The sequence below is a fragment of the Mesoplodon densirostris genome, chromosome 15 (assembly GCF_025265405.1).
Source record: "Mesoplodon densirostris isolate mMesDen1 chromosome 15, mMesDen1 primary haplotype, whole genome shotgun sequence".
Lineage (NCBI taxonomy): Eukaryota > Metazoa > Chordata > Mammalia > Artiodactyla > Ziphiidae > Mesoplodon > Mesoplodon densirostris.
Window position 1 is genome coordinate 63,124,526 of NC_082675.1, and position 23,863 is coordinate 63,148,388.

The 23,863-nt window shown below is 44.4% G+C and overlaps 1 protein-coding gene across 1 annotated transcript in view; it reads right to left on the reverse strand.

The window, feature by feature from the left end:
* Positions 1–20,571, reverse strand: part of PSTPIP2 (proline-serine-threonine phosphatase interacting protein 2) — an 82,260-nt gene extending 61,689 nt beyond the window's left edge. Inside the window, exon 1 of the mRNA XM_060118632.1 lies at positions 20,487–20,571. Coding sequence (XP_059974615.1) covers positions 20,487–20,519 — 33 coding nt within the window. The 5' untranslated portion in view covers positions 20,520–20,571. The remainder of the gene's footprint in view (positions 1–20,486) is intronic.
* Positions 20,572–23,863: the final 3,292 nt, after the last annotated feature.

Consider the following 23,863-nt stretch of genomic DNA (forward strand, 5'->3'; position numbering starts at 1 on the left):
TATTTTTTTTTTTTTCTTTTTGCGGTATGCGGGCCTCTCACTGTTGTGGCCTCTCCCGTTGCGGAGCACAGGCTCCGGACGCGCAGGCCCAGCGGCCATGGCTCACGGGCCCAGCCGCTCCGCGGCATATGGGATCCTCCCAGACCGGGGCACGAACCCGTATCCCCTGCATCGGCAGGCGGACTCTCAACCACTGCGCCACCAGGGAGGCCCCATATTTTTTTTAACTTGCTAAATGTGATAGGTGAAAAATGTAACCTCAGTACTGTTTTAATTTGGATATTTTATTATTAGTGAGGTTGAACATTTTCCATATTTTTACAATATTTTCACTTTTAGATCTTCACTTATGAATTGGAAAGATCACTATTAAAACAGGACAAGGCCAAAAGGTGGAGAAAGCACACAGATAAACAAGTTTCTACTGCAAGGGAAAACCTGATCTTTTTTGGCTACATCTTTCTTGTTGGATAAGTACCTAACTGAGCCTTTGGTGGGCTTCCTCCCAAGCCTGGCTTCTCCGGGAGCCCCCTCTCCCACACCTTCCCCTCCTCTTTCTCTCTCTGCAGCAGAGATGTGCTCCACGGTCAGGAGCCCTTCTGTGAACCCACAGCTCCAGCAGCCATGGAGGGGCTGGGAGAACAGAGAATCCCGAGGCTGTGCTGGGTCCACTTTCTATGTCCTCGCCAACATGAAGCCTGTCTCTGGTCAGGGAATTCCCATGGAGCCCCACATATGTTCTCCCAGCTTCCCTCTCCCATCACTCCCAGCCCACCCCGAGCCAGGGGCTCCCTTCTGCTGTGAACTGCCCTTTCCTAAAGTGCTTACCATTTCCAGAGGATCCCTTCTGCCAGGGAGGACCCATTCCAACTAGGGTGAGGCAAATAACGGCAGGACCATGCAAATACAAGTTTTTCTTTAAAATTTTGTTCATCGTGGGGTTTTTTGCATTAATTTTGATTTTTAAAAATACTGCTTTAGGGCCTCCCTGGTGGCGCAAGTGGTTGAGAGTCCGCCTGCCGATGCAGGGGATACGGGTTCGTGCCCCGGTCTGGGAGGATCCCATATGCCGCGGAGCGGCTGGGCCCGTGAGCCATGGCCGCTGAGCCTGCGGGTCCGGAGCCTGCGCATCCAGAGCCTGTGCTCCGCAACGGGGGAGGCCACAACAGTGAGAGGCCCGCATACCGCAAAAAAAAAAAAAAAAAAAAAAAAAAAATACTGCTTTAAAGTATTATTTATCTTGATTCCTGAGGGTTTAGGGTTTTTTGGCATCCCCTTAAATGTTATGCCCAAGGCAAGTGCCTCACTCTAATGCTGGTCCTGCCTTCCTCCCATCAGCAGGAATGCCTCTGTCCAGCCAGGACCTCCCTCAGTCACATTAAGGTGCAAAGAACTCAGCCACTACATTTCTTGGGTGGGGAGACTTAAAACTGTTTTAAATTTACAGAATATCTGATTATCCTACAGTGAACACACTAGCAAAAAAGAACATCAAAATCACCCATAATCTTGAAAACCAGAGATAACTTCCATTTACATTCTTTTAAAAAACACAAAAATGCTGAGTTGAGGGGAGGAGCAGCTCTATAATCTGCTGTTCCTTACAAGGATCATAAATATGTTTCTTCAACAGCTATGTGGACAAGCTATACAAGTATATGTCTACTGCAAAAACCTCCAGAAACTTACTCTATAACTTACCCCTGGAGGTTGGGATTTGAGGTGCTGAGGGAAGGACTCTGATGTTTTATGTTTTGGTTTTTTTGTTTGTTTGTTTGTTTTTTACTATATATGCATCTGTATTGTTTTGCTATTTTACAATGAGCATGTGTCACATTCCTACTTTTAAGAATACCAATAGAGGGACTTTCCTGGTGGTCCAGTGGTTAGGACTCCATGCTTCCAATGCAGGGGGTGTGGGTTTGATTCCTGGTTGGGGAACTAAGATCCCATGTGCCATGCAGCAAGGCAAAAAAATAATAGTAATAAATTTAAAATAATACCAACAGAAATTAAAAACAAATGACTCATTGAATCTGCCAACTGGTTCTCTGCTTGCAGGCCAGATGGCAAGGAGAGGTGATGGTGAGGGTCTTGTCCTTTCACCAGTGTGTGTGGGAGCAGGAGGGGGTCTCCCCTGGACATGAGTCCCCCTAGTCAGGTGGGGCCCCCTTCCCCTCTAAGGGGAAAGCCTTGGCCTTGGCACAGGCAGGTAATGAGGCCCCTTCCCTGCAGGCTGGTCCGTGTCCCCCTGGGTTTGATACTTTTATTCCACAGCCTAAACAGGTGTACTTGTTCTTTTAACAATTTTTTTCTGTTAAAAACCTTTTAATTCTTTATTTTAAAAGTTACACTTATTGTAGAAAAATGGAAAAGTACAGATAAACTTTTGAAAATAATTATATTTTTCATGTCACATGAAATCCCAGAGAAAACAATAGTTAACATTTCACTGTACAACTCCCAGATATTTTCCTAATGACATATGACTATGTTTTCATATTTTTTAAATAAAAACGAGGTTTTATTTTACAAATCAGTAACTTTTTTAACTTAATGTATTATAAATACCTTTCTTGGTGCTTGTTTTAAATCATAATTTTTAGGGATTAGGAACTATATTTCACTTGTTCTAACAATTCCTTACACTTTTAAAAGTGATCTCCACTCATCATTTTCATTAATGATCTCAATTTAAAATATTAATTTAACTGCAAAAAACACTACAATATTGCCATACTAATACATTACTGACAATTCCACCTCTTCCATCTGAGACACGATGGCCCTAGGATTGGGCTGGCCAGATAGTATTATCATCATTGCACAATAGGAAGCTCAAGCCCAGAGTGGTTAGTGGGTGGCTTCCAGAAACCCATTTAGTCTGAGGCAGAGTGGGGTGCAGACCCCAAATGATATGTAGTCCCGGCCGGGAGGGCTGTGGCTACCCTTGACTGCCAGCCTCTCCCTCCCCACTTCCTGTTCTCTGCGAATCAATAACAGTTCCAGGGCTTCCCTGGTGGCGCAGTGGTTAAGAATCCGCCTGCCAATGCAGGGGACACAGGTCTGAGCCCTGGTCCGGGAAGATCCCACATGCCGCGGAGCAACTAAGCCCGTGTGCCACAACTACTGAGCCTGCGCTCTAGACCCCGCGAGCCACAACTACTGAAGCCCGCGCGCCTAGAGCCCGTGCTCTGCAACAAGAGAAGCCACAGCAAAGAGAAGCCCACGCACCGCAACAAAGAGTACCCCCGCTCTCAGTAACTAGAGAAAACCCGCGCGCAGCAGCAAAGACCCAACACAGCCAAAAATTAAATAAATGAATAAATAAATTTAAAAAACAACAACAACAATTCCATCTGAATAGCTGAAGTCTTGTTCACTCAGCCTCTCTCGGGGCCCCTGCCCTTCCAGGCTTCCAGCTTCCCCTTCTGCAACTGCCCCCCCCCACACACACACACACAGGACTCATTTCTTTGCCCTCAGAGAGCAGACAGGCTCGTAGCTTGCTGAGCCTTTGGGCTCTGGGACCTTTTGTTTAGTTTCTGCAGAAGGGGCCGTGTGGCTCACAGGCAGGTGCCTGGACCTGCAGCATGTCTGCTCCCTCAGAGCTGAGGATGCCCAGGAGGAACATGCGGGTCCCTCGTACACAGACTCCCCAGGAAAGGGCAACACCAGCCTAGGTCTGTCAAGGAGAGGCCTGCCGGCCCGGAAGTAGCCCTGAACCACGGCTGGTCAGAATCAAAGCTGACCACTCTTCTGAGCAGGAATTATGTGGGAATCCTGATTAAACAGGTAGGTGCTAACATAGGACAGGTGGATGAGGAAGGCTGAGCTGGGGCAGACAGCCCACAGAACTGGTCAACTGCCCAGATCTGGCCATCAGTAGAGAAGCTGACAAATGCCTAAGAGCTTAGGTCTTTCTGTACCCTTAGTTCAAGACCTGACTCTCTCAGGATCAAGAAAGCCATGTCTGTGTTTGACAACAGGGTGTAGCCTCAGAGTAGCTTCTAAGAGGTGGGGCAACCAAGGCCTTGAGCAGTGAAGGAACTGTATTTGTGGCCATTTATGAACCTGTCACTTTAAGCAGCTATTCTTTAAATAGAAAAAGTAGTGTTCAAACAGGAGTGGAGACTCAGCAGTGCAGGGCAAGAGTGGAGAGGAAAGATGGTGGTGACTATTTTCTCAGCATTTCAGCTGGCATCCATCACGCAGCAAAACTAAGCCTGAAAATAAACTAGGCTCCGGCCCCTCAAAGGTGGCCAGACTATCAACTGTTTTCACTCAAGCAAGATCTTCAGGTACAGGTGGAGTCTCAGTCCACCTACCCTAAGCAGCTTATTCAAGTACTTCTTCCAGCCCTGTGCCATGCCATAGCCTCCCTTGAGGTGATCTGGAACCACAGATTTCCCCATCTTATCACGTACCCGGTACCATCTCACCACTTTTTAGGGACTGGTACCCCTACTGAGCCTGCCCCATAATCCTGCCCTGCTAACCCACTCATTGCAGCGTGAGGAAAATAGATGAGCCTGTTTCCGATCAGTGTGTTTGCCCCTTAACAAGCATGTAGGCCCCCCGAGGGCAGGGATCAATCTTCTCCTGACTTTACAAGTCCACACACATCTCTGGCTTCTGCCAATGTTGTAACACCTAAGGGTTCATACAGAAAGACAATTAAATACTGAGTAAAACTCTAACATTAAAAAATATAAAAAAAAATAATTGAATGTTTATCAAGCTTTCAGCATGCAGAGGAGTTTTTAAACCTTGACGTGCAATAGCTAAAATTACAAAAGATTAGCTCCACAAACTTGACTGTATAAAGTGTTTTCAAAATACATATACATATTTAAGTACAACGATCATTTTACAGCCGAGGATACTAAGCTTAGGAAGGTTGAGTAATTTGAACAAGGGTACGTCTCTCAGCTTGACAGGAGCAGCGCCAGGATCCAACCCAGGAATGTCCACGGCAAAAGCTTGAGTGCGTGAGGAACGCCCTTCACTACTGCATGCTAGTTACTGGAGGCTGGAACGTGTGGATTACACACACAACTGCGTATACACATACACATATATACAAGAATATACATACAAATATTTGTAGCAAATGACAAAGAATATCTTTATCATTAAAAAAAACTTATGTAGATTTATGAGTAAAGCATGTGGAAGGAAATCAAACCATTTGTAGAAGGGGAAATACACCAAGAAGATAGACAATGTTCACTCTCCCTGGCGATTAAAAACACAAATGAAAGTTTAATAAGGCGTCTGTTTTTGCTTATTAAACAGGCAGGGAAAAACCCACACTGGCCATGGCTGATGTAGTGAAACTGATTATCTTCACATATTACCGGGGACACTGACACTATGTCTGCCCTTCAGGAAGTCAGGTTGGTTCTATATATCAAAAGTTTTTAAATGTCCTACTGTTAATAAACCCTATTTTCAGTCATCCAACAACTACTACTGTGAACCCATTATGCACTAGGCATTAACCCAGGTACCGCTCGAGGAGCCAGACAGGCGTGTGGGTTCTGACACTGTGGGTGGCCGTGCCAGCCCTGGAATGAATGGCTGGGGATTTCCTGTGCAAGATAAACACTGTCTTTGTAGAGGCCGCTGTTGTTTGGGGTTTTTCTGTTACTCGTGGTCGAACCTAATCTTATTTATACAGAAGGTAAGTGAGCTTTTACCAGCCGGTGTCTGATTTCTTAATGGAGTAGGAGGCAAGATCATCAAAACAGAGGAAGAGGGCCTCCCTGGTGGCGCAGTGGTTAAGAGTCCGCCTGCCGATGCAGGGGATACGGGTTCGTGCCCCGGTCTGGGAGGATCCCATATGCCGCGGAGCGGCTGGGCCCGTGAGCCATGGCCGCTGGGCCTGCGCATCCGGAGCCTGTGCTCCGCAACGGGAGAGGCCACAACAGTGAGAGGCCCACATACCGCAAAAAAAGAAAAAAAAAAAAAAAAAAAAAAAAAAAACAGAGGAAGAACGTGGAAGGGAAGTGGAGGTCTGAATAGAGCGGAAAACAAAAGCAAACAAACAAAGAAGAAAATAATAGGTGTTGGTGAGGATGTGAAGAAACAGGAATCCTCGGCCCTGTTGGTGAGAATGTGAAACCATACAGCTGCTGTGGGAAACATGTGGCAGTTCCTCAAAAAATTAAAAATAGCATTATCGTATGATCCAGCAATTATACTTCTGGGTATATACCAAAAGAATGGAAAGCAGGGTCTTGAAGAAATATCTGTATACCCATGTTCACTGCAGTATTATTCACAATAACTAAAACATGGAAGCAATTCAAATGTCTATTGATGGATGAACGGATAAGCAAAATTTGGTATATACATACAATGGAATAATATTCAACTTAAAAAGTAAGGAAATTCTGGGCTTCCCTGGTGGCGCAGTGGTTGAGAGTCCACCTGCCGATGCAGGGGACGTGGGTTTGTGCCCCGGTCTGGGAGGATCCCATGTGCCGCAGAGCAGCTAGGCCCTTGAGCCATGGCCGCTGAGCCTGCACGTCCGGAGCCTGTGCTCCGCAACGGGAGAGGCCACAACAGTGAGAGGCCCGCGAACCGCAAAAAAAAAAAAAAAAAAAGAAACTAAGGAAATTCTGACATATGCTGCAACACAGGTGAACTTTGAGGACATTACACTAAGTGAATAAGCCAGTCATAAAAAGACAAAAACTCTATGATTCCACTCACATGAGGTACTCAGAGTAGTCAAAATCATAGAGACAGAAATGTAATGGTGTTTACCAGGAGTTGGGGGAAGGGAAAATGGGGAGTTACTGTTTAATGGGTATAGACTTTCAGTTTTACAAGATGAAAAGAGTTTAGGGGATGGATGGTGGTAATGGTTGCACAAGAATGTGAATGTATTTAATACCACTGAACTGTACACTCAAAAAAGGCTACGGTGGTAAATTTTATGTTATGTGTATTTTATCACAACTTAAAAAAAATGTGGTAGCAGACTAAAAATGGCAACAAAAATTAAATATGTGGAATTCACTTGCTTGGCCCCTGAATATTATGTATTGTACAGGGGGTGGAGGGTGGGGGGGTGACTCTTTAAACATCAAGTAGGTGAGACTTCAGTGTTCATTTATTCACTTATTAAACATTTATTGAGCACATACTCTGTTCTTGGAACTGTGTCAAGCTCTAGGGACACAGAGGTAAATAAGAGAGAAGTTGACCATAGTCCACCAAGGAAGACAAACAAGGAAAGATGGTTAAACATAGAGTGATAAGTATGTTGTTAGAAATGTGAACAGACTTGCAGAGAAAGTCTCCTCCCCAAGACCTGGAGGCTGGAGTAGAGGTCAGTGCAAAGGCTTGGGAAGGAAGCCAAGCAACACCTCCCACCAACCTCCCTGACCCCCAGTACCTCTGGGGTGCAGCAAGTAGTCTTTCTTGTGTGGCTGCACCTCACAGAGTGAATGCCGAGGGTGTGAAGCAAGGGTCAGCCATCCTCTGTCACTACAACTTTTCTTATTTTTTATTCTGTGTGTGTGTATCTCCCTCTCCTAAAATATAGTTGCAAAAACAGTGATGTCACTGAGGTATGTGGCACTTACTACCATTCTTGGGGATTTATAAAAGCACTTGAAACTGGAAACTACCCCTATAAACAAACAGTAATATGTTTAAAGAATGAACAGTGATCTATGAAAAAATATTTAAGAACATTGCAGCCTTTAAAAAAAAAGAAAAAAACAGTAAGGAAATGTAGCATTTAAATACCTAAGAATACTCTTTTGCTTTACTTTCACAAATATTTAGCTGTGATCATTTCTGTTAAAAAAGAAAGTCTTCACTTGGTTTCTAATCCTCTAATGCAGTCCAGTGTGACCTGGTCAGTGCTAATGCAACAGCCATATCTGACCGGTAAGCTGGGAGGCTATGTAACAGTTCCCAAAGATAGATTCTCATGAATGTTATGGGTTCATGCACTGGAGTTTAAGCTGCTCTGTGCTGCCCTGAGCCTCCTTACACATACAAATAGAGTAAAGCATTTAAGGCAAGAGCATTAGGGTCGACTGGGGAAAAGCTTTCCCCTTCTCATGAAGAACAAACCCCTATCACATGTGTTAAAATCCACTGCTTAACCTTTGTCTAACCTTCAGCCCAAAACTCACAGAGTAATACAGCTAATCCCAGAAAGCAAGTTTAAACAAACAGTCTACTGTGTCTTTAAAAAGCCTACTCTGCCTACTTTCCTCACATGCATGCTGTTTGAGAAGCAAGAAGCCCCTGATTCTGAGGAAGGTTCCAAAGCCCTTGTTGGAGGCTGTGAGACTCACAGCAGCTATTTGAACAGTGGTGTCCAAAGTATCTGGTTTCCTGCTGCCTGCATTTTCTGGAGTGAGATCATATAGCTCTGCAGTCTTCATGGATTTTCACAACATATAAGAGTTTTAAAATTCCTGGCAACCATATCTTAATTATTCTCATTTATCTAGATGGAAAATTCTAATAGTTCTATATTTTTAAAAATTACAATGGCTGTCATTCTATGAAGCTAACAAACAATTCCTCCTCTTACTTAAACCTCCTTTTTGTCAAAGCTGGAGATGTCTAGCGTAGGCGAGGAAAGAAAAATGTCAGCCATGTCTTACTCAAATGACCTTTTCATTAACCCTGAAACTTAGATGATATTTATGCTGTAAAAAAATATGTACCGAAATGGACATTCTGATTACATTTAGGAGATAGTAAATGAGAATTACAAAAATTAATTTCAAACTTACCTATTAGCGGTACAAATAGAGTTACTTTTGGATATTGTATATATTTGGAAGTAACTAATATTTTGCCTTCGCTGGCTGATGACACCTACAGTTGCTTTTACCAGAAAACTCCATAAATTAACATGCATCCATATACACTTATACCAAGTTTGCATAAACCAAGTCTTTCTGACTTTAGAATTAACTTTAACTATGTGTATTTATCTGTGCATGTGTTCCCATAATGCGTATCTGAGACACCAAACTCAGAATTCTACATTCACTGTGTAAGTCCAATCTGAATAAACTGTTTGTGGGGAAAAAAAAAAACCTGATATAGTGGAGCATTAAAAAAAAGTCTCTGATAAAGATGAATAATGTCCCCTCAAAAACAGGAATTACGAAGTCCAGGAAGAGAACTTCTGCTGTCAGTGTCCTTGTCCCCACAGTGAGCCACAGCCACCCCCCACCTCTGCAGGACACCCTCCAACACTAGCAGACAGCAGAAGCAAGAAGAACTACAGGGCCTCCCTGGTGGCGCAGTGGTTGAGAGTCCGCCTGCCGATGCAGGGGATACGGGTTCATGCCCCGGTCTGGGAGGATCCCATATGCCGCGGAGCGGCTGGGCCCGTGAGCCATGGCCGCTGGGCCTGTGCATCCGGAGCCTGTGCTCCACAACGGGAGAGGCCACAACAGTGAGAGGCCCGCATACCGCAAAAAGAAAAAAAAAAAAAAAAAAAAAAAAGAAGAACTACAATCCTGCAGCCTGTGGAACTAAAACCACATTCACAGAAAGATAGACAAGATGAAAAGGCAGAGAGCTATGTATCAGATGAAGGAAAAAGATAAAACCCCAGAAAAACAACTAAATGAAGTGGAGATAGGCAACCTCCCAGAAAAAGAATTCAGAATAATGATAGTGAAGATGATCCAGGACCTCGGAAAAAGAATGGAGGCAAAGATCGAGAAGATGCAAGAAATGTTTAACAAAGACCTAGAAGAATTAAAGAACAAACAAACAGAGATGAACAATACAATAACTGAAATGAAAACTATACTAGAAGGAATCAATAGCAGAATAACTGAAGCAGAAGAACGGATACGTGACCTGGAAGACAGAATGGTGGAATTCACTGCCACGGAACAGAATAAAGAAAAAAGAATGAAAAGATATGACAGCCTAAGAGACCTCTGGGACAAAATTAAAGACAACAACATTCGCATTATACGGGTCCCAGAAGGAGAAGAGAGAGAGAAAGGACCTGGGAAAATATTTGAAGAGATTATAGTCAAAAACTTCCCTAACATGGGAAAGGAAATAGCCACCCAAGTCCAGGAAGCGCAGCGAGTCCCATACAGGATAAACCCAAGGAGAAACACGCTGAGACACATATTAATCAAATTGGCAAAAATGAAAGACAAAGAAAAATTATTGAAAGCAGAAAGGGAAAAATGACAAATAACATACAAGGGAACTCCCAAAAGGTTAACAGCTGATTTCTCAGCAGAAACTCTACAAACCAGAAGGGAGTGGCATGATATACTTAAAGTGATGAAAGGGAAGAACCTACAACCAAGATTACTCTACCCAGCAAGGATCTCATTCAGATTCGATAAAGAAATCAAAAGCTTTACATACAAGCAAAAGCTAAGAGAATTCAGCACCACCAAACCAGCTCTACAACAAACACTAAAGAAACTTCTCTAAGTGGGAAACACAAGAGAAGAAAAGGACCTACAAAAACAAACCCAAAACAATTAAGAAAATGGTCATAGGAACATACATATCGATAATTACCTTAAACGTGAATGGATTAAATGCTCCAACCAAAAGACATAGGCTTGCTGAATGGATACAGAAACAAGACCCATATATATGCTGTCTACAAGAGACCCACTTCAGACCTAGGGACACATACAAACTGAAAGTGAGGGGATGGAAAAAGATATTCCATGTAAATGGAAATGAAAAGAAAGCTGGAGTAGCAATACTCATATCAGATAAAATAAACTTTTAAACAAAGAATGAGACAAGGAAGGACACTACATGATGATCAAGGGATCAATCCAACAAGAAGATGTAACAATTATAAATATATATGCACCCAAAACATAGGAGCACCTCAATACCTAAGGCAACTGCTAACAACTATACAAGAGGAAATCGACAGTAACACAATAATAGTGGGGGATTTTAACACCTCACTTACACCAATGGACAGATCAACCAAAATGAAAATATATAAGGAAACAGGAGCTTTAAAGGACACAATAGACCAGACAGATTTAATTGATATTTATAAGACATTCCATCCAAAAACAGCAGATTACACTTTCTTCTCAAGTGCACACGGAACATTGTCCAGGATAGATCACATCTTGGGTCACAAATCAAGCCTCAGTAAATTTAAGAAAATTGAAATCATATCAAGCATCTTTCCTGACCACAACGCTATGAGATTAGAAATGAATTACAAGGAAGACAACGTAAAAAACACAAACACATGGAGGCTAAACAATACGTTACTAAATAATCAAGAGATGACTGAAGAAATCAAAGAGGAAATCAAAAAATACCTAGAGACAAATGACAATGGAAACACGATGATCCAAAACCTATGGGATGCATCACTCAACATCTTTACTCATTAGAGAAATGCAAATCAAAACTACAATGAGATATCATCTCACACCAGTCAGAATGGCCATCATCAAAAAATCTAGAAACAATAAATGCTGGAGAGGGTGTGGAAAAAAGGGAACACTCTTGCACTGCTGGTGGGAATGTGAATTGGTACAGCCACTATGGAGAACAGTATGGAGGTTCCTTAAAAAACTACAAATAGAACTACCATATGACCCAGCAATCCCACTACTGGGCATATACCCTGAGAAAACCATAATTCAAAAAGAGACATGTACCAAAATGTTCATAGCAGCCCTATTTACAATAGCCCGGAGATGGAAACAACCTAAGTGTCCATCATCGGATGAATGGATAAAGAAGATGTGGCACATATATACAATGGAATATTACTCAGCCATAAAAAGAAATGAAATTGAGCTATTTGTAATGAGGTGGATGGACCTAGAGTCTGTCATACAGAGTGAAGTAAGTCAGAAAGAGAAAGACAAATACTGTATGCTGACACATATATATGGAATTTAAAAAAAAATGTCATCAAGAACATAGGGGTAAGACAGGAATAAAGACACAGACCTACTAGAGCATGGATTTGAGGATATGGGGAGGGGGAAGGGTAAGCTGTGACAAAGTGAAAGAGCGGCATGGACATATATACACTACCAAACGTAAGGTAGATAGCTAGTGGGAAGCAGCCGCATAGCACAGGGAGATCAGCTCGGTTCTTTGTGACCGCCTGGAGGGGTGGGATAGGGAGGGTGGGAGGGAGACGCAAAAGGGAGGGGATATGGGAACATATGTATATGTATAACTGATTAAATTTGTAAAATAAAAAAAAAAATTAAAAAAAAAAAAAAAAAAAAACCTATGGGATGCATCAAAAGCAGCTCTAAGAGGGAAGTTTATAGCTATACAAGCCTACCTCAAGAAACAAGAAAAATCTCAAATAAACAATCTAACCTTACACTTAAAGGGACTAGAGAAAGAAAAACAAACAAAACCCAAAGTTAGTAGAAGGAAAGAAATCATAAAGATCAGAGCAGAAATAAATGAAATAGAAACAAAGAAAACAATAGCAACGATCAATAAAACTAAAAGCTGGTTCTTTGAGAAGATAAACAAAATTGATAAACCATTAGCCAGACTCATCAAGAAAAAGAGGGAGAGGACTCAAATCAATAAAATTAGAAATGAAAAAGGAGAAGGTACAACAGACACTGCAGAAATACAAAGCATCCTAAGAGACTACTACAAGCAACTCTATGCCAATAAATTGGACAACCTAGAAGAAATGGACAAATTCTTAAGAAAGGTAAAACCGTCCAAGACTGAACCAGGAAGAAATAGAAAATATGAACAGACCAATTACAGATAATGAAATTGAAACTGTGATTTAAAATCTTCCAACAAACAAAAGTCCAGGACCACATGGCTTCACAGGTGACTTCTATCAAACATTTAGAGAAGAGCTAACACCATCCTTCTCAAACTCTTCCAAAAAATTGCAGAGGAAGGAACACTCCCAAACTCATTCTATGAGGCCACCATCACCCTGATACCAAAACCAGACAAAGATACTACAAAAAAAGAAAATTACAGACCAATATCACTGATGAATATAGATGCAAAAATCCTCAATAAAATACTAGCACACAGAATCCAACAACACATTAAAAGGATAATACACCATGATCAAGTGGGATTTATACCAGGGATGCAAGGATTCTTCAATATACACAAATCAATTAATGTGATACACCATATTAACAAACTGAAGAATGAAAACCATACGATCATCTCAATAGATGCAGAAAAAGCTTTTGACAAAATTCAACACCCATTTAAGATAAAATATCTCCAGAAAGTGGGCATACAGGGAATCTATCTCAACATAATAGAGGCCATATATGACAAACCCACAGCAAATATCATTCTCAATGGTGAAAAACTGAAAGCATTTCCTCTAAGATCAGGAACAAGACAAGGATGTCCACTCTCACCACTAGTAGTCAACATAGTTTTGGAAGTCCTAGCCACGGCAATCAGAGAAGAAAAAGAAATAAAGGAATACAAACTGGAAAAGAAGAAGTAAAACTGTCACTGTTTGCAGATGACATGATACTATACATAGAGAATCCTAAAAATGCCACCAGAAAACTACTAGAGCTAATCAATGAATTTGGTAAAGTAGAAGGATACAAAACGCACAGAAATCTCTTGCATTCCTATACATTAATGATAAAAATCTGAAAGAGAAATTAAGGAAACACTCCCATTTACCATTGCAACAAAAAGAATTAAATACCTAGGAATAAACCTACCTAAGGAGATAAAAGACCTGTATGCAGAAAACTATAAGACACTGATGAAAGAAATTAAAGATGATACCAACAGATGGAGAGATATACCATGTTCTTGGATTGGAAGAATCAACATTGTGAAAAGGACTATACTACCCAAAGCAATCTACAGATTCAATGCAATCCCTATCAAATTACCAATGACATTTTTTACGGAACTAGAACAAAAAATCTTAAAATTTGTATGGAGGCAAAGAAGACCCTGAAGAGCCAAAGCAGGCTTGGGGGAAAAAAATGGAGCTGGAAGAATCAGACTCCCTGACTTCAGACTATACTACAAAGCTACAGTAATCAAGACAATATGGTACTGGAACAAAAACAGAAACACAGATCAATGGAACAAGACAGAAAGCCCAGAGATAAACCCACGCACCTATGGTCAACTAATCTATGACAAAGGAGGCAAGTATATAAAATGGAGAAAAGACAGTCTCTTCAATAAGTGGTGCTGGGAAAACTGGACAGCTACATGGAAAAGAATGAAATTAGAACACTCCCTAACACCATACACAAAAATAAACTCAAAATGGATTCGAGACCGAAATGTAAGACTGGACACTATAAAACTCTTAGAGGAAAACATAGGAAGAACACTCTTTGACATAAATCACAGCAAGATCTTTTTTGATCCACATCCTAGAGTAATGGAAATAAAAACAAAAATAAACAAATGGGACCTAATGAAACTTCAAAGCTTTTGCACAGCAAAGGAAACCATAAACAAGACAAAAAGACAACCCTCAGAATGGGAGAAAATAGTTGCAAACGAATCAACGGACAACAGATTAATCTCCAAAATATATAAACAGCTCATGCAGCTCAATATTAAAGAAACAAACAACCCAATGGAAAAATGGGCAGAAGATCTAAGTAGACATTTCTCCAAAGAAGACATACAGATGGCCAAGAAGCACATGAAAAGCTGCTCAACATCACTAATTGCTAGAGAAATGCAAATCAAAACTACAATGAGGTATCACCTCACACCAGTTAGAATGGGTATCATCAGAAAATCTACAAACAATAAATGCTGGAGAGGGTGTGGAGAAAAGGGAACCCTCTTGCACTGTTGGTGGGAATATAAATTGATACAGCCACTATGGAGAACAGTATGGAGGTTCCTTAAAAAACTAAAATAGAATTACCATATGATCCAGCAATCCCACTACTGGGCATATACCCAGAGAAAACCATAATGTTCATTGCAGCACTATTTACAATAGCCAGGTCATGGAAGCAACTTAAATGCCCATCAACAGATGAATGGATAAAGAAGTTGTGGTACATATATACAATGGAATATTACTCAGCCATAAAAAGGAACAAAATTGAGTCATTTGTTGAGATGTGGATGGATCTAGAGACTGTCATACACAGTGAAGGAAGTCAGAAAGAGAAAAACAAATATCGTATATTAACGCATGTATATGGAACCTAGAAAAATGGTACAGATGAACCGGTTTACAGGGCACAAGTTGAGACACAGATGTAGAGAACAAACGTATGGACACCAAGTGGGGAAAGCCGCGGGTGGGTGGGGATGGTGGTGTGCTAAATTGGGCGATTGGGATTGACATGTATACACTGATGTGTATAAAACTGATGACTAATAAGAACCTGCTCTATAAAAAAATAAATAAAATTAAATTAAAAAAAAAAAGAAAGTCCAGGAAGGATAAGAATGGAAGTCTAATCATAATATACTACTTAGCTTTAAACTAAACAATTTTTACATGCTGTGGGAATTCCCTGGTTGTCCAGTGGTTAGGACTCCATGCTTTCACCGCTGAGGGCCAGGGTTCAATCCCTGGTCGGGGGAACTAAGATCCCACAAGCTGTGCGGCCAAAAAACAAACAAACAAAATAAAGCAATTTTTACATGCTGTGACAACATAAATAATGTTTATATTGTTTTTCATTATAAGCCTTTTGGAAACATCTGGATATTTAAAGAATGTGCTTACATCATCTAGATTTTTTAAGGCTTGTTAACAAACTTTTGTTTCCTTTCTACTTGTTCAGATTTTGTTTTATATATTTCAGTAAGAATTTCTTATTCTCCTTAGAAGGTAGGTCCCATGCCTCTTATTAAATTTTAAAGAAGCTAAAACAAGAAGAAAGGATTTTGATAATTATTTTAAAGATAGACCCCAGTGGCTGCTCTAGGAAGAATGAACTGGAGGGCGCAATTGTCAATGACTTTACCTTGCATTTTGCCACCAGGCAGGACAATAGCCCTCCTGGTGTGTTTCTAGGGACTGGTTTCCAAGGGAGAGGATTAAAAAATAAAAGCAACAGCCTATACATTGTATAAAATAGCACATGGGGTGAGCATGAAGGGTCTGTGTGATAACCTGTTTTCTTCTTTGTTTATTTAATTAAAAAAAAGCACCCTCCCATACTGTATAGAGAAAAGTCAAGGAGCAAAGTCAGATGCAGCACCAGCTCAAGCTCTGGTAATACCCAGAATGACCAGATTCCAAAGTGGCCAGAGGTTTGAAGCAGAGGGACAGTCCTGGGTGGCCAGGGGCAATGAGCAAGCTCCTTCCCCTGGTCACTCACCAGGCAGAGCAGAGAGGCCGCACCCACTGCAGGTGTTCGGGTGGGAAGAGTGCAGGACAGACAGTAGGAAGCTGGTCTGGGCCAAGAGCCGTGAGAATCAGGACGACTAGGTCAAAATAAGGGTCTAGAGGACATAGAGGGTCAGGCTGGGCCTCACACCCTTGTGAGGAATGTGGGACTCTCCTGTGGCAGGACATCTTGCTCTTCTGGAGCAGGTTCTACAGTCACCTGTGCATGGCCACATGGATCACAGGCCAAAGGCTGGGACTTTCCCTCTGTGGCTTCCTTCCTTGGAGCCCTGGAAACCAATTCCATGGTCCCCGTCTTATTCCAACAAGGTACCACCAACATTAACCAGAATAAATAACAGCACCGCTTAACCACATGACTGCTGGGAGGGAAAGAGCACACAGGCGTTGTGTCCGAGTCAGGCAAACTTGGTTGGGGACTATCCCAGTTTTAAAGAACATTTGAGTATTCCCTTTTCAAACAAATCCACCGAAAGGTTCCTTTAACTAAACTCTCCATGGGCCATTTGAATAAGATTATTTGTAAAGTATGCGCTGACTTATACCTTTTCAGGAACATCTACCTAATTTAACCATGGGTCTCTCAACTTTCATGGAACATTCCTCTCCTGGGCCTGTGATGGCTCCTGTGAGGGTTGAATCCCTACATCTCTGCCTCTCTTTCTCTGACCCCTCTCTCTTCCTACCAAAATACAGGTAGTCACCAAGAGTGCTTCTCTGGGGACCTCTTGTCTCTTGATTCTTTCTTCTCGAGTAACTGTCACCCATTTCCTTTGTCACCTCTGTGCTGATAATAGTTGGCAATCACAAGTGCTCACTACACGCCAGGCATGTACTAAACTCTGATTTAATACTCACAACAGTCCTAGAGCGTAGACATTGGTATTGTCCTCATTTTTCTACATGGAAAAACTGAGTGTGGGAGTTGAAGTAATCTGCCCAAGCCCACCCAGCTACAAGGGGCAGACCTGGGATTCAAACCTGGCCAGGCCACCTCATAGCCTCTGCTGATGACCCTTCTGCACGTTATGCTGTTCCGTGCACTCTCTTGCTTGGACACCCTTTCCAAGGTGCTGGGGCCATCTCCACCAGCCCCTCAAACCCAGAATGTTGACATCAGAGCACACTCACTGACGTGTTTGTACTGGTTGTTAAAATATTAAAATACCCCCAAACCTTGCTGTCTGGCACCCTGTTCCTTCCCCAAGACCTCCCCACATCCAGCAACCCTGGCATGGTCCTGGGGGGTGGAGACCGGGTGGTGGGGTTCAGGATGCTCCTGGCCTGCCTATTGTCAATACCGCTTCTGCTTTTTCTTCCTTCCCTCCCCACAAACCAGTTCCTCATCTGACTTCCTTATTTCTGGCGTCCACACCTCATTTTCCTGTTCACCTTACACAGAGCTTCCTTCAAGCTCTCCTTCCCTCTCTCCTACTGTCCAGCTTCAATTGGTGACCCTGTCCTGTGGCTCTGACTTCTTGTACCCTCTGCCATTCCTCCCATCTGTCTCCTCCTGTCTCTTCCCTATGCTTTCCATCCTGGAACAGACCCTTTCTACCCCTGGCCCAGTTTTCTTCACTCCTGCTAGACTCTCCCATCCCCTGACCCCTTTGCCCTCTACATCCCTGAGGACAGGCATTCAAGACCAAAGCCCGCCCTCCCTGCCGGCTTCCTAATGAGGAATCTACCTTCAACCCAAGAGTACGGTCTTAACCCCTGCAAATGCCACCTCTATACAGAGAAGGTATTTTCTTAAATATTTAGTAAATTCACTCAACTGATACCCACCTTGTTTCCAAAGTTTTCTACCTTATGTAATCACAACCTTCTTGTCCTTGAAGCATGAAAGTTATTGCCATCCCCTCAGTGATAACAACAGCCTTGCTCCCCGCCCCCACCCCTGAGAGTGTGAGAGCATCGCACGCAGCCCCTGAGGTCTCCAACAGTTTCCCTTCTGCTCCTTTTCTCCCAAATCCAGGCTGACTGTCCCATCTGCCTGATTCCTGAGCATCCACATGCAAAGCACCATCGCAGCTCTGGGGGCTCAGTGGATGGTGGGAGCCAGTGCAAACCTCCCAGGAGCTCATGGTTGGAGCTGAAGGAGAAAGATATCCACATGAAGAGTCAAATGATGTCCCAGCATCTACCTCTGGCAGTGCCAAAGGGACACTCTAGCTGAGCACCAGCCTCGTTGAAGGCATTCCCTGAGCGTTTGGTCTATGCAGAGTCCTGCTCCACTATTTAATAGCTCTACAAATTTGGGGAATGTTGCTTAACCTGTCTGCCTCTCAGTTTCCTCATCTGTAAAATGGGATACTCAGTAAGGGTAGTTGTGAGATTTAATGAACGGTATGTGTAAAATGCTTGCCACAGACTCTATACACAGTAATATTAGCTATTACTGTTTTTATTATTTGACATAAAGTATAGGAAATTAGAGGTGGAAGATATCTTTGCAAACTATCTCTCAGGATCTCCTATCTTCTGAAAGTAAAAGCTCAGAGGGAAAAAAAAGAAAGTAAAACCCCAGCAATTTCTCTGCCTTGGACCTTCACCCTACCTCTAACTCCCAACACAGATCTCACGTCTCCCCCCTCCCCTAACCACTCCTGCAAGTCTGCACTGGCAGCGGCTGGGGGGTTGCCTTCCTATGGCCTGGGAGACCTCTGAGGATGGAGGCCGCAGCTCTCACCCCACTACATGCCCTGTCAGCCTTACAGATCCACTGTACTCATTCAACCACTATTTGCTGAGAACCTACTGGCATCAGCCTGTGCAAGGGGCAGTGGCATTGAAAGCCAGCACAATAACTGTCCACAAGGTGCTCACATGCTTGTAGGCACCCAAATTCAAAACCATAAACTGACAAATGCTATGAAGGAACAGAACATGTGCTATCGGGTGCAGTCAGGAAAGGCTTCCCTGAAGAGAAGACACTGGGCAGAGATCTGAAAACTGAGTGTTACACTTTGAGGGGAAGAAAGGCAGGTCTCTGTACCCTGCTTTTTCCCACAATGCCTGTCATGGGACCCAGAAGTCCTTTATTCTACCCAAAGAACTCCCAGGCCTGCTCAAGGGGACAGCTGCGAGGTTGTTCACCTTCTCTGTGAAGCTGCGGGGGGGTGGGGGGTGGGGGCGGTGAGCTGCACCCTACAGGTGGGCAGTGCCCCAGGAGAACCTCAAAAGCTCCAGGAAAAGGGACTTCACAAAGCAGGGTCTAAACTGTGTCCCGGGGGTTACAGGGCCAGGTTTCTCTACCCAGCAGCTCTAGATAGGGGACAGGAACCTGCTAAGCAGCTATGAGGCTGAATGGGGGACAATCAGGGTCTCAAGTAAGGAGCTGGGGCGGCTTGGCAGCAGTAGGTCAGTCTGGAGACATGCTGACTTTCTGCTCCTGCCTTAAAGGGATGAGGGCGGTTCCTCCGAATAAGGGGGTACAGACCCTTGAGGGGCACCTGCGGAGTCAGATGACGGGGGGAAGAGGACTGGACAGAGGGAGAGGGGCAGGCAGAACTGCTGCCTCCTGGTTGGGCCGGTCCTCGGGCTCAGATGTCCCCACCAGCTCGCAGGGTCTCACACACGCACCGACCTCCCCCTGGGCGGGGCAAAGGCAGGGAGAGGCTCAGGAAGCGCGGAGCTGCGGAACCCGGCAAAGCTTCTGCTAGAGAACGCCTCTAGGGTCGTCTGCCGGGCCGAGCCGGGATCTAATGGGGCTCGGACAGGCTGTACGTTTCCGTGGACCTGGAAAAGCCGATCAGCCTGGCTAAGTTCACCCCACGTTCTGCGCCCCACGTCCCCCCAAATCCGCTCACAGCGCAGCCTCAGGGGCCGCCGCCGACTTTCCCCGGACGGGTGACTCCTCCCTTTGGGTCTCGGTTTCCCCATGAGATGAGGGGGGAATGTCCCGACTCTAAGACTACACCCGTCAGCAGTGTCCGGGGGCGCGGGTGGAGGAGGGGGAGCCTGGGAACCGGATCCCGGGGACCCGCGGGCGCGCGGCGGGCTGGGGGAAGTGCAGAGAGGGGCCGGCGGCGGTGCCTCCCCTCGCGTTCTGCCCCGGAGCACTGGGCAGGCGCCCACGGCTCCCCTCGGAGGCCCTGTTCCCGAGCTCGGCGATGGGTCGCTTACCCCGCCGACTTACCCAAAAGTTCCCCTTGAACAGTGAGCCCGTCATGGCCGGCGCGCGAGGAGAGGAGAAAGCCAGAGCAGGCGCGCTGCGACGCGGACTGTCAGGGCCAGCGGCGCGTCCCGCCCCCGAGACCCACCCCCGCGCCTGCCCCGCGCAGCCCCGCCCCGCGCCGCTAGCACCAGGCACGCCGCACTCGTCCCGCGCGTAATTGAGGGGCTGGCTGCCCGCGGGTTAGAGCCCTGCGGCGTCAGGCTTCAGTTAGTCAGCCCTACATTCCCCCTCCTTCGGGAGGCCTTTAAGGACTGGAAGGAACCGGTCCTGTCGCCTCCCCGAATTCGGCTCCGTTCCTGCCCACAAGCCCCCTCCTCCCTCGACCCAATTCCTCACGGAGAAATCCAGGCTCTGCGCGGTGGTGGAAGGAGCCCCGGATCGGAGGTGGTCGCGGGGACAGCGCGTCGGCTCTGTGAAGCCTGAGCATTGACAATGCTAGCGGCCGCGTCAGGTGTGGGCGCTTCATCTAGTCAAGTGCAGGACCCCAGAGAAGCCCGCCACAGACAGACAAGCACGTTTTAGTCTCAAAGTCATGGAAAGATCACTGATACTCTTTCCCCTTGACTCTAGGTCCCTCAGTGGGGTCCTTACAAGGCATCCGGGAACTCAGCTCCTCGCGACCCTTCCGCATCTTAGGACCCAGACCCCGATACCCTTTTCCACCAATCCCATTCCAGAAGTAGGAGCCCGAACTTCCCTCCTCTCCCTCCACTTTCGTAACATAACACACTCATAAACATAACCCAGGGCAAGTCAGACCCATCCGGGCTTTGTAGTAATACGGCACTCTGGGACAAAGTACTGCCCTGTGCTACATGCCCTGAACCAAAACTGAAGCCCAGAGAGGCTGATTGACTTGACCAAGATCACAGCGTACTTAAGGTATGAAGAGCTCGGTTACAACTCTTCCCTTCCAAACAGAATCAGAGCCCAGGATAGAGGTCATTCCTGGGACAGATCCATTCAAGGAGAGGAGGATGAAGGTCGAGTGCCAGCCCAGAACCTCATGCCTGGAGAGGCAAGCTTTGCCTCTGAGCAGGTTCTAGCTTGGTGCAGAGTGAAAGGACAGTTGCTGGGGTGATATGAAGGACAGTTGGAAGATTCTGCCTGGTAATACCTAGCCCCCTCCCCTGTGATGAAATCCCACCACTAGAGTCATCGCAACAACGATAGAGAGGTGGCCTCCAACCCTGGGTCACTCCGAGGACATGCATTCATTCATCTTGTTGTTCACCTCTTTGGAAAGCAGTTAGGTTAGAAGGAAGAAAGGGAAGCCTGACAGCATCATAAAGGGCAGCAGAGGCCACAGAGGGCACCAGGGGCACAGGCTAAACAGCAGGAAGGGTAAGAAATAGTGACAGGGCCTCCCTGGTGGCGCAAGTGGTTAAGAGTCCGCCTGCCGATGCAGGGGATACGGGTTCGTGCCCCGGTCTGGGAGGATCCCATATGCCGCGGAGCGGCTGGGCCCGTGAGCCATGGCCGCTGGGCCTGCGCATCCGGAGCCTGTGCTCCGCAACGGGAGAGGCCACAACAGTGAGAGGCCCACATACCGCAAAAAAAAGAAAAAAAAAAAAAAAAAAAAAAAAAAAGAAATAGTGACAACTAGGGAAATGAAAGGTGCTGCAGTGCCACAGACAGCATCAAAGCTTTTTCCTGGGAGTTTTGAATATTTTGCAACAAATATTTTAAATACAATTCTAATTAAGTTTTCATTTTGAACATTTTTTTTTTTAACATCTCACGGTATATTGTACTTGATTTTCATGGCTCAAACCCAGTCCCCTGGATTTTAACTCTCTTCCACCACCCGGTGGCAAGATTGCAAATTGCAAATGGTTGTCCGCGCTGCCAGAAAATATTCCTCATTCATTCCTCATTTACTAACCTCATCACCTGGACAGGTGTTGGGAGTAAAAAGACAAGTAATATCTGTACTATATCCAAGGGTCTATAACAATTTGGGGACATTTTACTAACGAAATTAAATAACACTACTACAGCAACAATGGAATGATGAAGTTTAATGATCAATACATTTAAGATAAACCACTATTAATGTTTTGGCATCTCTTCCGATAATATACATTTGCATGATTGAGCTCTTACTGTACATAAAATTTTGAGTTTTGCTTTTGTAACTTAACAAAATTTCATTAGTATTTTCTAAAGTCCTTTAACACACTTTTCCCAACAAAAAGTTTGATAGGGCTTCCCTGGTGGCGCAGTGGTTGAGAGTCCGCCTGCCGATGCAGGGGACACGGGTTCGTGCCCCGGTCCAAGAAGATCCCACATGCCATGGAGCGGCTGGGCCCGTGAGCCATGGCCGCTGAGCCTGCGCGTCCAGAGCCTGTGCTCCGCAACGGGAGAGGCCGCAACAGTGAGAGGTCCGCGTACCGCAAAAAAAAAAAAAAAAAAAAAAAAAAAAAAAGTTTGATAGCACCTGGTGCTGGCCAACAAGACAGATACTCTTTCATGTAAAAATTGAAAGTCTCTGTGAAGAGAAATTTGGCCATGTCGTCAAAATTTTACATGCTCTTATTTATTTATTTATTTTGGGGCCACGAGGCTTGCAGGATCTTGCAGGATTGTTCCTGACCAGGAATTGAACCTACACCCTCAGCAGTGAAAGCACAGAGTCCTAACCACTGGAGTGCCAGGGAATTCCCTAACTGCTCCTGTGTTTTGACCCAACAATTCCATGTTGAAGAATTTACCCTCCAAATATCCTTATGTGTGCCAAGTGAAGTATGTATAGTTATTTATAACAGCATGGTTATTCTGCCAGAGATTTTGAAGAACTAAATGCCATCAGTGGAGAACTAGCTCAATAGATTGTGATACAGCTATACAATGAAATCATATTCAAGCATTAAAAAAGTGAGGAAGCTGTGTTTTGATATGGGACAATCAACAGCTATTAAGTGGGGGAAAAAAAAGCATAACAAACTGCCATTGGATGAGGAGGAAAAAGAATAGACACGTTTTAAATGGGTTTCTTTGATGGGGGGATGGGGCAGAGAGGGGCACAGGCAGGAAGGAGACCTACTTTTCTTCATGCTCTCTGGACCTCTGAATTTATACAGTGTGAATTTATTTCAACCCCCCCCAAAATTAAAAAGAAAAATCTTCAGTGTCATTTTTTAACTTTTGTGTAATTTCCTATCAAGTGGATATACCAATACTTCCTTAGCATTTTATTAATGCTTTTAGAAATATTACTGTGATAAATCTTTCATATACATTTTTGTTAAAATTCTTCATAATGGAATGTTCATAGCAGCACTGTTCACAATAGCCAAGATATGGAAACAACCTAAATGTCCATGGACAGATGAATG